Source organism: Tiliqua scincoides, chromosome 6 (genome assembly GCF_035046505.1).
Source record: "Tiliqua scincoides isolate rTilSci1 chromosome 6, rTilSci1.hap2, whole genome shotgun sequence".
In the NCBI taxonomy this organism is placed as follows: Eukaryota; Metazoa; Chordata; class Lepidosauria; order Squamata; family Scincidae; genus Tiliqua; species Tiliqua scincoides.
The window spans coordinates 49,733,941-49,749,650 of NC_089826.1; the positions used below are offsets into that span (position 1 = coordinate 49,733,941).

At 46.5% G+C, this 15,710-nt stretch overlaps 1 protein-coding gene across 1 annotated transcript; it reads right to left on the reverse strand.

Annotated features, from left to right (window-relative positions):
* Nucleotides 1-1,462: 1,462 nt before the first annotated feature.
* NPY1R (neuropeptide Y receptor Y1) lies at nt 1,463-3,561 on the reverse strand. Its single transcript, XM_066632471.1, has 2 exons — nt 2,866-3,561; nt 1,463-2,015 (listed from the first exon to the last, which is right to left on the reverse strand). The coding sequence occupies exons 1-2, from the start codon at nt 3,559-3,561 to the stop codon at nt 1,557-1,559; spliced, it is 1,155 nt and encodes a 384-aa protein (XP_066488568.1). The 3' UTR covers nt 1,463-1,556.
* Nucleotides 3,562-15,710: the final 12,149 nt, after the last annotated feature.

The following is a 15,710-nucleotide window of genomic DNA, read 5'->3' on the forward strand; positions in this document are numbered from 1 at the left end:
GTATCAATCCCAGGATCTCCATTATCCTGTAACAATAATATTACAGGATCTGTCTCTGTAACATTATACACCAAATGCTAGAAAGCCTTTCAATATAACATAATTATATACAAGACTGTACAAACTACCTTGATGCTGCAATCCAGTGCTCTTCAACAGCCCCAGTGTGCACCAAGATTTGCACGCAAAGGCAATGCCCATCCAAATCCGTGCTTAAGGAATTCTCCAAGTGGGCATTCCCATTGCGTTCATGCATAGGACGTTCCCAGGGCCATCACCAGAAATGCTGTGGTGGGAACAAGTTCACTTAGAGCCCAATCCCGATTGTGATGCGGCTGCCAAGACTGTGCTGACTGCCATAAAGTAGTCAGTGCCTGTCAGAAAAGGCACTCTGACAGTGCATGAGTTAGTGTGCTTCTGAGAGCACTGGCAGGAAGGCCTGTGCTTTTCTGCCCTTGCCACAGCCAGCATCCCCGCTTACTGGAGCAGGAAAGATGATGGGAGAGGGTGGCAGGAGGGCAGAATGGAGGTGGGGAGGAGGTGAAACCAAGCAGGAAGGGGGTGTAACAGGGAGTGGGGAAGCAGCAGGAGGGGAAGGATCTGTCGCAGAAGACACATGCCAGATCTCATCCATCCGGTAGTAGCCCCCTGCCCCCTTTCTCTCCTTGGTCTTGCACTGGCAAAATTGCCCACGCAGGTCTGAAGAGACCCATTGCAGGTCGGGAGGCTTATGCAGGGGTAAGGGGATTTACAATCCCCCTTACAATCCCCTGCTGAAGCCTCCCGGCCAACCCCACAGAATGCAGTGTTTGCCGGTACTGCAATGGTGGTGGTAGGGAGGAGAATAAGATGGGGCTGTTGTGTTTGGGTAGAATCCTGCTTGCATGCTTTTTCCTTGCATCTCCACAATTGAAAGTGCTAGGTTTTTATTTTTAGCAAAATTAAAGTGGAAAATGAAACAGGGCAAGAACCTCTCAAGTAGGAATGTCTTCAACACCGCTGTGCAGCCTTGAACATATTTATATCTATAAATAATCCAAATGTACATAGCCATTTGGTTTAGCTTAATCTGTAAATTTCCAGTAATACTCTGTAGACAATCTGTTGCTTCTGACATGTAGGACTTTTGCAACACTAAAACAGCTGACCAGACCAGCATGACCCAATTCTGTACAGGAAGAGTCTTTATAGCAAAGGGTTTTGTAAAAAGCCAGAGGTTTTTTCTATGATGTTTTATATATTTCCAGTTAAATAATATTGTTTTAAATAAACACAAGTAATAAATCTTAGTGCAGAAATGTCTCGATGCTGACTAGAAATGGACTAACACAAACACACACAACGGAAATTTCAAGCAAAGATAGGTCCAGCATTCTTTAAATTGAAATTAAATAGAACTGCTCTGTTTTTGTTTTTGACCATCAGCAGTTGAACAGCAGATATATGAAAAAAAAAACATTTTAAAGTTCTTTGTGGAGAAAAAAAAAGAGATTCATTTAAAAAAAAAAAAGATTGTGCTTGTCCTTAGAACTACATCACTGGTGACAGGAGTTTGGTTATATTCTCTCATCATCACTGTCACTGATTTTTTTAAAAGCAATGGGGCTTGCTTGCTTCAGAGAAGTCTTTGAAATATCGGTGTGCATGGTGGACATGGTTATGGTTTCATAATCATCGTCCCTTGTGTGGAAATCACAGACACGAAAGAAAACCTGCAAATCCCTTTGAAAGTTCTTGTTGAGGAACCCATAAAAGATGGGGTTGATGCAGGTTGAGATCATCGCCGTGAGGTGGCAGATCAAAAACAACAGATTATGGCTGCAGGTGGTGTTGGGCAGAATTTCGTGATTCCAGTCAAAGACCGTATTGAAGATGGTCAGAGGCAGCCAACAGACGGCAAAGGCAATGACAATGGAGCTAAGCATAATGTTGATCCTTTTCGTTTCGCTAGAGCGGTATTTATTGTCTCTCATCTTGTCCATGGTGTTGCTCCTCCTTTTTAAGCGCATGTATATCTGTGGAGGAAAGAAAAATGCAACAATTGTATAACCCAAAACTGTGTACTCTGGGGCAGTATGCTTCCACCTGAGGATTGGGACCCCAATGGAGTTATGAAGGCTCATTTGGGGGTTGTGGCAACCTTTGAAAGCCTGTGCAAGAGAGGGCTTGGATCCAATCCAGTAATGGTACTTGTCTTATCAAAACCAAGTTCTTGATATAATCCTGCACAGCTTCTTGCTTTCTTGCCTTGCAGCTCCTAAGGCTGGCCTTGCTAAGACTGCTACCTCACAGGGTTGTAAGGTAAGGGGAATTTGGATGGGCAGTGATGACGGTGATGGGAGTGGACGGATCAGGTCCCAGAAGGGGGAAGAATTGGCAATTTCTAATCTCATACATTATTTTCATTCATTCATTCATTGGGTTAATGGACGGATCTGAAGGCCTTAGGAGTGGACCTCAACAAGTGGGAAACCCTGGCCTCTGAGTGGCCCGCTTGGAGGCAGGCTGTGCAGCATGGCCTTTCCCTGTTTGAAGTGACACTTGGCCAACAGTCTGAGGCTAAGAGGCAAAGAAGGAAGGCCCATAGCCAGGGAGACAGACCAGGGACAGACTGCACTTGCTCCCAGTGTGGAAGGGATTGTCACTCCCGAATTGGCCTTTTCAGCCACACTAGATGCTGTTCCAGAAACACCTTTCAGAGCGCGATACCATAGTCTTTCGAGACTGAAGGTTGCCAAGGGTTAAAATTCATTGGGGTTGTGGCATCAAAAAAATGGAAGACCATTGCCCTAGAGATGGCTCTTGGGAAAGAAACAAAGAGAAACTGGACAGGTAAGATACAACACAAAATAAATTCTTGCTTACCTTTAAGTAGCAAACAAATATAAAGCAGAGAGGCCCCAGGTACTGTATCACCAAGAGAGCTGTGGTGTATGAAAGCCTGATAGTTTCCAATGGAAAGAAGTCCATGCACACGTATTTTCCCTTGTATTCCGCTATGGTGACATTTGAGAAAGGTTCATCAGTTAGTACATGATAAACGAGGAAAGGCAAAGAGGAAGCCACTGCTAGAATCCAGATAGCGGCAATCCCCACGTAGGCGTGTCTGTTGTTTGGCCTCCAGCCCCGAGGGTTGATAATCAGTTGATGGCGTTCAACGGCAATGAGGACCAATGAAAAAACAGAGACAGTGACCGAGAGACACTGCACAAAAGGATTCAGCTTGCACATGGCCTCCCCAAAAACCCAGTGGTCCATCAAAGTGTATACAAAGGTGAAGGGAAGACACATAATGGTAATTAGGAGGTCTGAGAAAGAGAGGTTGACAATGAGGATGTTGGTAACGTTGTGCATTTCTTTTTGCTTTAAGATGATGATGATCAAGGCCAGGTTTCCAGAAATGCCAAGGAGGATAACAGCTCCATAAGCCAAGGCCAAGGTGAATACCATGGCCAAAGGAACATGGCAGTCATCCTCATCAAAATGCACAAGCCCAGAAGTTTCCCTAGAAACATTCTGGAAAGAATAGTTTCCAGTTGAGGTGAGAAGTGATGCATTCATGTTTTTTTTTTTTCCTCCCAATCTGGGACCACACTGAGCGATAGTCTGAAATGCTGAAGGGTTCCTCAGAAGCGCATTCAGGAGGTCAAATTTCTTCTCATTACCAAACCACAGGCTCCCAGGAAAGCTGCCACCAAAATGTTCATGCCACTGCTAATCTCACACCATCTGCAAAGGAACATGCATAGATTTATTTTTGTGTTTTCACAAATGGCACAAAACATTGTTATCATTAGCCCAGAGGACTCCTTGGAGTGCTCTTTTCTGCTTTATTACTAGGAATGTACAGTTGTTCTCAGTCAGGGAAAGAATTTGTGTGTGGGGGACAATGACAACAACCATTTCTGCATATAGAATCAGAAATATCAAAAATTGCCTCCAGGATCATCAGTTTCTATCCACAGGTGAAATTCATTAGACATAAACAATTCCCAGTACCCATCCCTTCTTTTCTAAATTTCCTGAGAAAGAGCCCATATTTCCGTTTTGTGTGGTTTATTATAGTCGTCATACAAAAAGGTAGTGCATCGATCACAAGGATCAAACTAGCAAGGTCAGACTGTTTATGAGGTTGACCAAGGTAGTCACCTCAATTGGCAGTTTGATGGGGGGCACCCACTTCAGTCCACCCACTTAGCAACACCACTCCTCCTTCTCCTGCTCCTTGGATTGGAAAAAGGAAGATGGGAAAAGGGCAGAAGAGGAACTGTGTTGCAGAGGAGAGCGGAAGCCTAGAGCAGGAGTGTCAAACATAAGGCCAGGGGGCTGGATGCGGGCCGCTGAAGCTTTTTATCTGGCCCTCAACCTCTCAGCAACAAACTTGGGGCAAATTTAGTTTGCCTAAGCTGTATCCCACTTTCCCTGCCTGAGGTCCTTCTCCCCACTTGTGATTAGGCTGGCTTTATATTTACAAAATTGAAAACACCTGTAATTTTCATACTGACTCTAATGGGGAGAAGTTGTGATGCTTTGTGACCAACCAAGCTGAAGACAGGCCAGCAGCAAAGTCTGGTGGCCCACAAGGGCCACACCTTCCATTTTGTCTGCATGCAATACATGCTTTGTCTGCAGGCAATACATACTAGGGGCAAGATATGGTTGGTGGGCTTTGTTAGGTCAACATTTGCACTGGCCTGGAACAAAATAATGTGCTTGGTGTAACTGCAATTTCACTGGTATCATACTTTTAAACACTTTGTTGTTGCATCAGGCAATTCCAGCTGAAGTTTTCTTTTTCTTTTTCTTTACCTCAGTGGCTTCTTGCCCCTTTCTCTCCTTTTGGTAAAAGATTTCCAGCTCTCCAAAGGCCAAGCACCGAGTCACTGGAGCAAAGTGGTTGCAAGGCTCTTATTTATTTATTCAATTTATATTCCGAAGGACACCCAAGATAGCTAACAATCAGGTTAAAAATACAAAAAAATACTCTTGCTAGCAAATTCCTAGTTAGCATTCCTGCCGCCCCCTGAAAGAGCGATAGAGAGCCAAACACAAATAAGCCCTCCGTATCGCATTAATCTCAGCCAGAACTGATATCTAGCAGGGAAAGGGCAACCATCAAGGAGAGAGGAAGAAAACGAAAAAGATGGAAAATGAAAGCAGTTTTTAAGAGACAAAGAGTAAATCAATATTTTTCCATGGAACACAAAAGAACATAACAGAGCAACTCTTTTCATACTAAATGTACTGGGTATAAAGAGGTGGCTGAAACCCAGAGCATCAAACTTTACTCAGCAATTTATTGACCCACATTTGCATCAAGCATGCCTGGAATGTTTGCTTGCATGTCACAGTGAGGCTCCCTGCAAAACTTAGTGCTGTGCACCCCTTCTAAAATTACTGCTTAAAATTAGGCAAACAGACAGTCATTCTGGCACAGGACATCATATTTTGACCAATGCTCCAAACTAGTTTCTAATACCCTGAAATAGAAAAATGCCCTGAATTTTCAAGCAGTGTGATTTTTCCAGTTGTGAGTCTGGGACTCAGGGAAAGGGCTTTCCAGAAAGATAGCCTGATGTCCGGGCTTCAGCACTTCTCATTTTGGAAATACGCAGCGTGAGTTTCAGCATCTTCTCTCTGTATCTTCTCTCAGCATCTTCTATTGGCTCATGAGAAACCATGTGCCTCTGAACCCCAAGTGGTGGGGGGAGCAAAAAGGGGGAAAGGATGACTTTCAACTTCACTCCCTGCCTTAGGGTCTTCTCTGGCTGGCCACGGTAGGAAGACAGATGCTGGGTGTTTTTTGGTGTGATCCATTGTGATGCCCAAACAGATGCATCTGATATAATTGGTCAGTAGTTTAAAAACAAACCTAAACTACAGAATGTAGCTAGTGCTGTCATAGAGGGTGCTTGCTGTGACACTTGCAGGCATCGCCTAAACAAAAAGGTAGTTCACAGGTTTCTTTTGAATGATTTTTTATCCTCATGACCACATGCATTACATTTTTTCTGCCCAGCCCACAGGTATACACATTTGATTCCTGTTGCAAATAGGTAACATTGGGCAGAAATGGCTTAATCAGTGCATTGATCAAGGCTGCAATCCTATACACACTTACCTGGGGGTGAATCCCATTGATAAAGGTGTTTCAAAACAGTGTTATTTGTTTTACTCAGAAGTCTTATTTGTTTTACTTTTCTTTAAAAAGAAGCCCATTTTGTTCAGTAAGACTTTGGCTGTAACCCTAACTTACTCACTGGAACAAATGCCTCTACCCTTTGAAGACAATGGGGCTTATTTTTAAACAATCATGCATAGGATTGTTCTCCCTGATCTCTTTAACTGTGAGACCTAAATCCCATTGACTTCAATGGGACATATCCACCCATATCCACATATCTTTACTCACAGTCAATGTCAATGGAACTTAGCAATCATTCTTCCGAATTTACCAAATGGACTTTACTCCCAAGTAAGTGGGAGTGGGACAGGCTTGCAGCCTTACTTCCTAACAGCACATTTGTAGGCATGTTAGAAGTAAACCCCCTTGTGTTCACAGGGACTTGTGTACAGGATTGCCACTTAAAAGGGGGGGGGGAAGATGAAAAAAGGTGGATGTTGCAGCCTTGGGTTGAACTGTTTGGGACTCCTTAGTAAACAGGCATATGATCAGATAACTCAAGTGCCCAATTTGCTAGTGTGTAATGTTAGTAAGGGCATGCTGTTCACAAATGCTTTTGTGAAGAGCATTTTATGTACTGCCTTTCAACATCAACAAAAAGTCACCCAAGCCAACTAGGTAGGAGCAAGAGTGAGCAGGTGGTTCCATCTCTAAATAAAGAACCCTAAGGGAGGCACCTGCAACAGCCACTGGGAGGGGAACTATACTGAAATGAAGAGGAATAGTTGTCCCTCCCACTCTCTCTCCACTGAGAGAACCACAACTCAGGAAGGTCCTTCTTTGTCCACTCAGCAGGCAATTTATCTCTGTTCTATCCTCCTTCTTCCTGGGTGAAATTAAGACGTTCATATTGTAACCATCTCCCACTTCCAGTGGAGCCACTCAGCTTCAGCAAAGTGGCAGTCCCAGGGCAGCTCAGGTCTTGCATGTCTGCTTCCCTGAAGCACCAATTTTCTTCCCATTCAGAACTTTGCTAGCTGGCTCTCCTGAGCAAAAGTTGGCCTCTGGAGCCCCTCTAAGGGCATCAAACAGGTGCCTGCTGCTCTTCCTCCAAGGGAGCCTGGCTAGGCACGGCCAGTGGTCTTCTCCCCGAGGTGCTGGCCGAGCACAGTTCGCCGTGGAGGAGTCTGGTCTCCAGAGTTGGGCAGGACTCACGATCCTTGGGATGGAGCCCTGCCTCCCGTCCACCTTTACTTGGGAGTCAGCTCGAAGGAATCCAACGAGACTCACTGACCAGTCTTCCTATGCATGTCTATTCGAAGTAAGTCCCGTTAGAGTCAATGGGGCTTATTCCCAGGAAAGTATGGCTAGTCTTGGGCTGCCACACAGACTTCAGGAGGCTCCCTTCCCAGCACACGTGTCCATGCTGAAGCCATCGCTGCTCGGGTGGGGCTGAGGCAGGAGATCCGGGGAAAAGCAGTGGCATTTGCAGGTCTCCTCTGGCACGAAGGGAGCTCAGGTGACGATCCAGGCTCCGACCCGTGGGAGGAAGGAAGCCCTTGGAACTGGGCGAGAGGGGGCTGGACTGAGCTTCCTTGGCAAGGTACAACACCCCTGAGAGGTGGCGATCCAGACCCTGCTCAGAAGCCAAGCGATCGAGGGCAATTCAAGTGATGCTCCTCGGGGACCGGGACCATCGCTCAGCCTCTCTCACCCCAGATGGCTCTCGTGAGGCTAAAACTGAGCTCCCTGGAGCAAAGGCAGGCGCCAAACGCTCCCCCCCCCCCCCCACTGGTAGATTAAATCCAGGGGAACCCCCGGTGGCAAGAGGAGGACATACACTGCTTTCAATCTGACCACCATCGTTTCACTGACCTCTCCCTTCCCACCCATTCAGGTGCGCTTCCATTTCCCTCTGTTCCGATCGAGCCCTCCTCTCCCAGCGCAGTCTATCCCACCGCGCTGTTGTAGCATAAACGAGGGGGAGGCTAGAGGCTGCTCCGAGCGCCTCGGAATGAAGGCAGGATGCCAATGTCATACACAGTGTGTATAGAACTGTGTGGCTGCAATCCTGTCCACGCTTACCTGGGAGTAAGCCCCACTGACTGTAAAGGGGCTTTCTTCCGAGTAGCCCTGCAGAGGCTCGGGCTACAATCCTATCCACACTTTCCTGGGAGTAAGCCCCATTGACTACAATGGGACTTACTTCTGAGTAGACATGCATAGGATTGGGCTCTCGGGCTCTGGAACGGTTAATTCTTTTTCCCTTCCACGCCCTTTACACACAGATTACACCCACACATACACACCGCCCTCCTCCTCATGAGCAAACACCGGTGGTGCTCATCTTTAAACATTAACTAGGGGGCGATTCCCGCGGCCCAAACCCCCAGGCCTGGAGTAGCAGATGCCTCCGGATCAAGGTACAGGGGGAGGGGACGGCGTCCAGCCCTTCTCCTACTATCTAGTTAGTAAATAACGGGGTGGGATGAAAATCCACTAGAATCGCATCAGGATAGGGACCGAACGGGAGGGCCATTCAGGCTCTTCCCTGCTTTCTGCGAAGAATCAGCTGCTTCTCCTAACCCTAAAGAGCCCAGATCCTTCCCTCCCACGGCCCGATGGCAAGGAGATGTGCGACCCCCCCCCCTTTTTTCCCCTCTCTGGTTCTACCAACTTCTTCCACTTGGTTACATTCCCGCAGGCGGGCGGAACCAGCCGTGCAGATGAAATTGACAAGCGACATGCGCCTGCCTGTCCATCTCAGTCCTTATTCCTTGTGTGGGACAATCCGCCCTTTTAAGAGGCTCCGGGAGACTGCCTAGTAAGGCCACCGTCCTAATCCACCCTTACTTGGGAGTAAGTCCCATGGACTATAATGGATCCTGCTGAGTAGACACGCAGAGGATTGGGCTCTCAGGCTACAATCCTATCCACACTTTCCTGGGAGTAAGCCCCATTGACTATAATGGGACGTCTGAGTAGACATGCATAGGATTGGGCTCTCAGTCTGCGAACGAGAGGGGGGAAAACGACCTGCTCGAGCGTCCCTTTATGCCTCTGATGTACTCAACAGCAGTGGCGTAGCTAGAGGGGGTGCAAAGCACTAAGTTTTTGCAGGGAGCCTCACCGCAGCATGCAAGCGGCCCCTCCCCCTCCCCTTCGGAGCCATTGGGGCCCCTAGAGCAAAACGGAGGTGCTCCCTGCAAAACTTAGTCTTTGCACCCCCTCCAGCTACGCCACTGCTCAACAGCCCCCTAAGACCTCCGTGTCTTGCAAGACCCTGTCCAGAAGTTGGAGGACTTGTGAGGTGTGCCAAGGTGGGACCGCGCAGCGACAGGTGCTGGCTTGGAAATCTTCAGGCAACTCGTCTCGGAGCTGATGATCACCTCTACACGTGTCAGATTCCGGGGCACGCACTTCGTTGGCACAGCTATTCAGTCCAGGCACTGCTGGAACGTGTGAATGTCTCATTTTGGGGGTGGAGAAGAAGAAAAACCCATTTATATATCAAACAAGGCAGGTAGACAGAAAACGTGAAAGGTTCTCACCTAGCTGGTCCACACCTGCAGTTCTTGAAGTGCTGGCAGGGGCTGACTAAGCAGGAGGCGAGGTTGCTGGTGGGCAGCCAGGCAGAAAGAGGGCAGGTCCTCCACTGGCATTTGCCCACCCCAGAGCCTGAAGATTGGCAAAGTGAACAGGAGACGTCCCCTTAAAGCTGAACTCCTCCTTATCCAGGCGTCACATGATGTGCTGGGAGGCACATGAAGATCCCAGTGCACGCAGCTCACCTTTAAACTACACATCTAGAGGTGGATTGCCTGGGGAGTCAGGAGAGAGACTGCGGGGGGAGAAGACAGGACCGCGTGCGCTGAGCAAAGCTCTCCAGATCGGGACACCCTTTCCAAAGGCTTTGTGCCATCGGGCTCTTCGGAATGGCATTCTGATTTGGGAATCGACGCCACCTTGTGGCCGAGAGCCGCCACTGCCGTGCCACTCTTGTGTGCATGCATTCGGTTATGTAAAGCCTTATGCCGGTAGCATCAGTTGCATGGTTTAAGGGTCTGGTGTTGTCAGATCTTGTTTTGAATGCAAACAGCTTGGCCTTTTTAAAAAATAATTTAAAAAAAACAAAAAACAAGGCAGATGTATCTGCCTGCTATATGACAATGAAAAAGACAGACAGAAAGTACTACTCAATACTTCTAGTCATTCTGTTGTGATTTTGGGCAGGATTACACTACTGATCCAGCTCACTTGTAATTTAATGGTCATGGAAGAATAGGGGTGATGCAACTTGGGACACTGCCCGATGTCCCTGCTGTGGGGCACTGTGGGGAGAGAGCCTTTTACATGCTTCTCAGGACCTCCAAGAAGAATTTTATCAGGGGGTACAAAGTTTCTTTTGGGCCCCTTCCCCAAGGGGGTGGGGAGGGGGCCAAACAGGACAGGGGGAGGCTGGCAAGAGTTGGAAAAGTCTTAAGAGCCCAGGTATACTGGGCTTCCCAGATCGGAGCTCAAGTCTATCAGCCTGCACAGTGAAACAGTATTGTGGAAAACCAAACACAGTCCCAAGTCTTTCTAAAATATTTTAAATACAGGTGTATGCCACTTAACAATGGGGATATGTTCTCTTATCCCTGTGGTTATGCAATTAGGTCATTAAGTGAACATTTGGTTCAATCTACTGCCTCTGTTGTGTAAACAGACACTCCCTGTCAGACACTAGCTGGCTGCACAGGCTACTGGAGATAGATTGACTCTTCTTTGCATTAAGAGCCTCTCTGTTGTGTAAACGAACACTCTGCTGCAGGCTATGGGAGATGCCTCATTAAGAGCATCTTTATTGTGCTTTGACCACTGTCATATATGCAGTCCGTCATTAGGCGAACAGTTGCTAAGCAGTGCACAACTGTATAGAAAATCATTGCAGAAAATTAGCATCATCATCCTTCATGGTAAATGGATCCTGGGCTCCCTACTTTGTCCCCTAGGCCCCCCTTTTTACCTGAGAATCTTATGTTTTCCTATCTCACCCAGACTCACTGCCTGTGTGGGATGCTGAGCATGCAGTGACTTCTGCTGCCACAAGCCGTAAGCACTGGGCTGAAGAATACATACATGACACTCCTTAACACAGTGTCAAATCTGGGAGGAAACTGGCCTGCAATAGTAGTTCTTTGGCTTGTGAGAAAAATGTGTGCTTCTTCCAGTACAGTTAAGACAGGAGACTGAGTCCTGCATTACAGGGAGTAGTTAGTCTAGCAGCAGGCAAGAATAATCATAGGCTCTTCTGAATTCTTCCAGGTCTTAGGTCAGATATCTTTTTATTTTCTGTGAATGGATACAAAGCTGCATCCAGAAAAGTCCATGTGAATTGTATACATAGTGAGCTGACAATGACGCTTACCCTGACAACTACTGGAAAAAGTGCAGCCACAATTACAGAGATAGTTCTCAACTCACCACTCAACAGCCAATTGATACTAAGTTGCCAACCAAAGTCATGTTATATAACTGTGGAGGAGCCATGGCCGGCCCATCCATGATGCCAAGTGAGACAGTGGCCTCAGGTGGAGGGTTGGTGAAAGGTGTCTGCCTCCATTCACCCACTCCTCTCCCATAGTTCTTCTCTTGCTTCCTGGACTGGAAAAGGAAGAGAGGAATGGAGCTGAAGAGGGAGTGTGGAAGAGAAGAGAGTGGTAGACTGAAGTGTCTCCAGTGCTCTAGCCCACCATCTCCTCTTCTCCATACTTCCTCTTCTGCTCCTTTCTCCTCTTCCTTTTTCCAGCACAAAAAGTGGGAAGATGAATGGCTGGCACAACACAAAAAATGGTAAAGGCAACAGTTGACATACTATCTCAGGTGTCAGGTGGTCTCAGGTGATGCTGGAAATTGGTGGGTGTGAACTAAGATTGCCACCCTCCAGGATTGTTCTGGAGTCTCCAGGAATCAGCATCCACCTCCAGGTCACTGTTGAAAGCAATCCAGAGGATTTTAACAGGAGCTCCAGGAATTTCCAAAACTGTACCAGGTTGGGAAAAAAGTCTCCAGGAATGGCTTCAATCAGAATTGGCCACTCTAATGCAAATGCAGATTTCAAAACAAGATTCTGACCCTATATGAACCCTAATAATAATAATAATAATAATAATAATATGGCAAGCAACAGAACCAAGCTTGCTTACTGCAGGTTTGTACTTCAAAGTAAGCATACAGCAACAATCTCTCTCTCTCTCTCTCTCTCTCTCTCTCTCTCTCTCTCTCTCTCTCTCTCGCTCTCTATTTTTCTCAAAAGTGAACACCTTGTTTTGTAGCTGTCAGGGGCTTGAGCCAAGAACCAGTTTGTCATATTAAATTACAGACAAATGCTGTGAATATCAGTCATACTTTCAATAGACCCAGGGTACCAACCCAACATAAATTGCATGGCTTCTGGAGAAAAATATTGATTAAACAATAACTGGGGAAAGTGAGAAAATGTCAATTTGACGACAGTGTTAATGCCTGGAATTTGCACATGGAGAATGTTCGAGTACAGAGGTTCACACACTTTTGGGTCTCTGGAGCCCTCGATACTCTTAAACAGAATCTGGCAGAGCCCCAGAGTGCTGGCGCATGGACAGAGTAGCATAGCGCCAAGCAGGTGGCAGATACTTATGGTGTGCTGAAGGGATCTTGGGGAGCCCCAGGGCTCCTTGGAGAATACTTTGAGAAGGGCCTGCATTTCAGGAGAAACATCTTTCCTCCCCACATGACAAGCTGTGCTTGTCAAAATGCTCTCTTTGACCCAACAATGGAAAGGTACAAGAATCCCTCTTTCCATTGCATCTGCAATTCAGAGGAGTTATTGTGAAATGGCTTGCCCATCAGTGTAGATGTTTTGAACCACTAAATCTCATGGGTTTCAAAAATAAAATGTGCAAAATAGAATAGAGGTATTCTATAAAACGTCCATCATTTGTGTTCTGATGTGTGTTATTCCATTTAGTTTAGCCATTTAGTTATTTGATTTTTCTCTGTAAAACGCTTTGTGAACTTTTAGTTGAAAAGCGGTATATAAATACTGTTAATAATAATAATAATAATAATAATAATAATAATATTCCATGAGAGTTACATGGGTGACTGGGAGAGAATTGCATACTGCTTTCCCAGTGGAATCCTTCTATCTATAACAAGTACATAAATCCCACTGACTTCAGCAGAACATACCTTAGTTGCATTGGTCCTTCAAGAATATTGGCTTGGAGGGCACTGTTGTAGACTCCCAGGGTTTTGGGGGCACTCAGAGTTCTTGATTCTCAAACCCTAGAGCCCTCAAGGACCCCTGTTCGGTAGTACTGCCACCACCCTGTATGTGCCAGTGTCTCAGTCCAGGGACACGGAGACCCTCTAGGCTTAATTCTATCCCTTGCAGGCACTGAGCACTTTCCTTAATTAAAGCCTCAGTCCTCAAGTTACTAGTCCTCAATGAGGATTTGGTAGTTTGCTGAACGGCTAGGCAGGATTCTGCAACTTTGTCCCCAACAGATAATGAAACAACTTAGTAAAAGGATTTTTACTTTATTAAATACATAGGGTTACATAAAGTTACAAAAGGCAGCAAATGCTAGAGGCATAAAACTCCTAGGAAACATATCAGCATTAAAATAACAAAGATAACTGGCTATCTCTATTATTCCCTAACTCTCACCTGGGTCAGCTTTCTTTTGCAGATCTTTCAGCTCCCAGTTACCTAAGAGGCCACATGGCCCTGGTGGACAGGCTCTCCCTGCAGGATGTTGAACCCACAACCTTTTCCACCAAACAAAGACACACCCCTTGGGCTTTGTTCTTATACTTCTCAGGCTAACAGGTCTGAGGTGACTCTGTACTCATTTAAACTGTCCAATCAGAGACCCTTGGGGCCAGAATCTTCCCAAAGTGGGACTGGATGCTAGTCCTCTTAGTTCTTCCCCTCCCCACTGGAGATTCATGGGCGCCTCTCTGTCTGCTTAGGTGCTACATTATCACCTTCCATTGAGTTGTAAATTCCTTGTAGCTAGGAACTGCAAGCCACTTCTCTGTTACTGGTTTAGCTTGGTTCAGGTTTTACATGCTACCAGGCCTAAACTGTACATATTCATGACAGGCACAAAAGGCGGACATGCCCTGATGCCGCTTTGATCCTGCCCATCATGTGCAAGATTGAAGCATTGCTGTACGGGTTATTTGATACTTCCATAGAACTAACAGAACATTTCAACCAGCCCTGTGTGGATTTGTGCGAGCTAGACCCCCTCCTGCCCCATAGATACACTCCTCAAAGGTTGCACCAAAAAAAGGTAATTTAATTAGTGTGCCTGTGCTGAATTGATACGCTTCATTATTCTGAGGTACATTAAAAACATATTTTACAAGGACTAGTGGTCAAGAAAGGAGAGCAGTGAGCAAAAAGGGTTAGTGATTGGATTGAAGTGACTGGTGGAGATAAGGAGTGGGGAATAGAGAAAAGTAACCATAGCAGAGCAGGACACTGAAATCTCACCCATTCTGGTTTCTGATCTTTATTATACTTTTATTTATTTCTTATCCAGGGCTGAACTTACCCGACCCAGGGAGCGGCCTGCCCCGTGGGCAAAGGATCAGGTACAGACCAGGAGAGGTGGGAAAGGCTTCAGCGGGGCAAGGCACGAAATATTGGCCTGGGCTGCCTGTTAAGCAGAGCATGCCGGCAACTGCTGCAGCAGATGAGACACAGTAAGGCATATATAATTATAAAAATGTGCCCTTGAAATGAAAACACAAAACACAGTTTTCTGCACTTTGTCAAAAAAAGAAAATCTGTGAAAAAATAAAACCAAAATAATCACACTTCTACTTACAGGGCAACCAGGCTGGGCGTGTGGAACTAAGAAAGAGGGAGGGACCAGCAAGGGGAATATAAGGAGAGAGCCAGAGATGAGACAGGGCTGGCTGAGGACTTGAGGCTGTTTGGAAGGGAGGCTCCAGGACTGGGTGAGGATAAGTGGTGTGGTGTAAACCTCTTCCTTGCCTCTGCTCCGAAGCCCAGGGGAGGAAGAGGAAGATAACCCAGAAGAGACAAGCCAAGTGGATATGGCTCTGGATACCCCACATAGGCTGCTGCCCTTTACAGGTGGGGATCACATGACAGGGAGGTGCCCAACCTCCCCCTTCTCGTTCACCATCAGTGTACCTGGTGTTTTATGCAGAATGAGAAGACGGTGGCCTGGCCTGAGTGGCTGACGTTTTCAACAGACACAAGGAAAATAACAGAGGCAGGGGAGGGACCAGGAGGCAGGGATAAGCAGGGGAAGAACATGTGATTGTCTCCTCTGCATGTACTTAAGTTTATTTTTTATTGACATAATTATATTCCACCTTTCCCCTCCTGCAAAGGAGGCACTCGGTAGTTACAGAACAGAGAGAGGATGAAGGCATTTTCCATTGTCCGGAGACATTATCTGCAGTTTCCCAGGCCTGCCGTGCAGAAAAATAACCAACAACATCTGGCAGTTTGGTGCATGCAGAGCCTCTTATTTTAATGCCTGCATCCTCCCATGTGCAGTGCTGGCCTGACAAC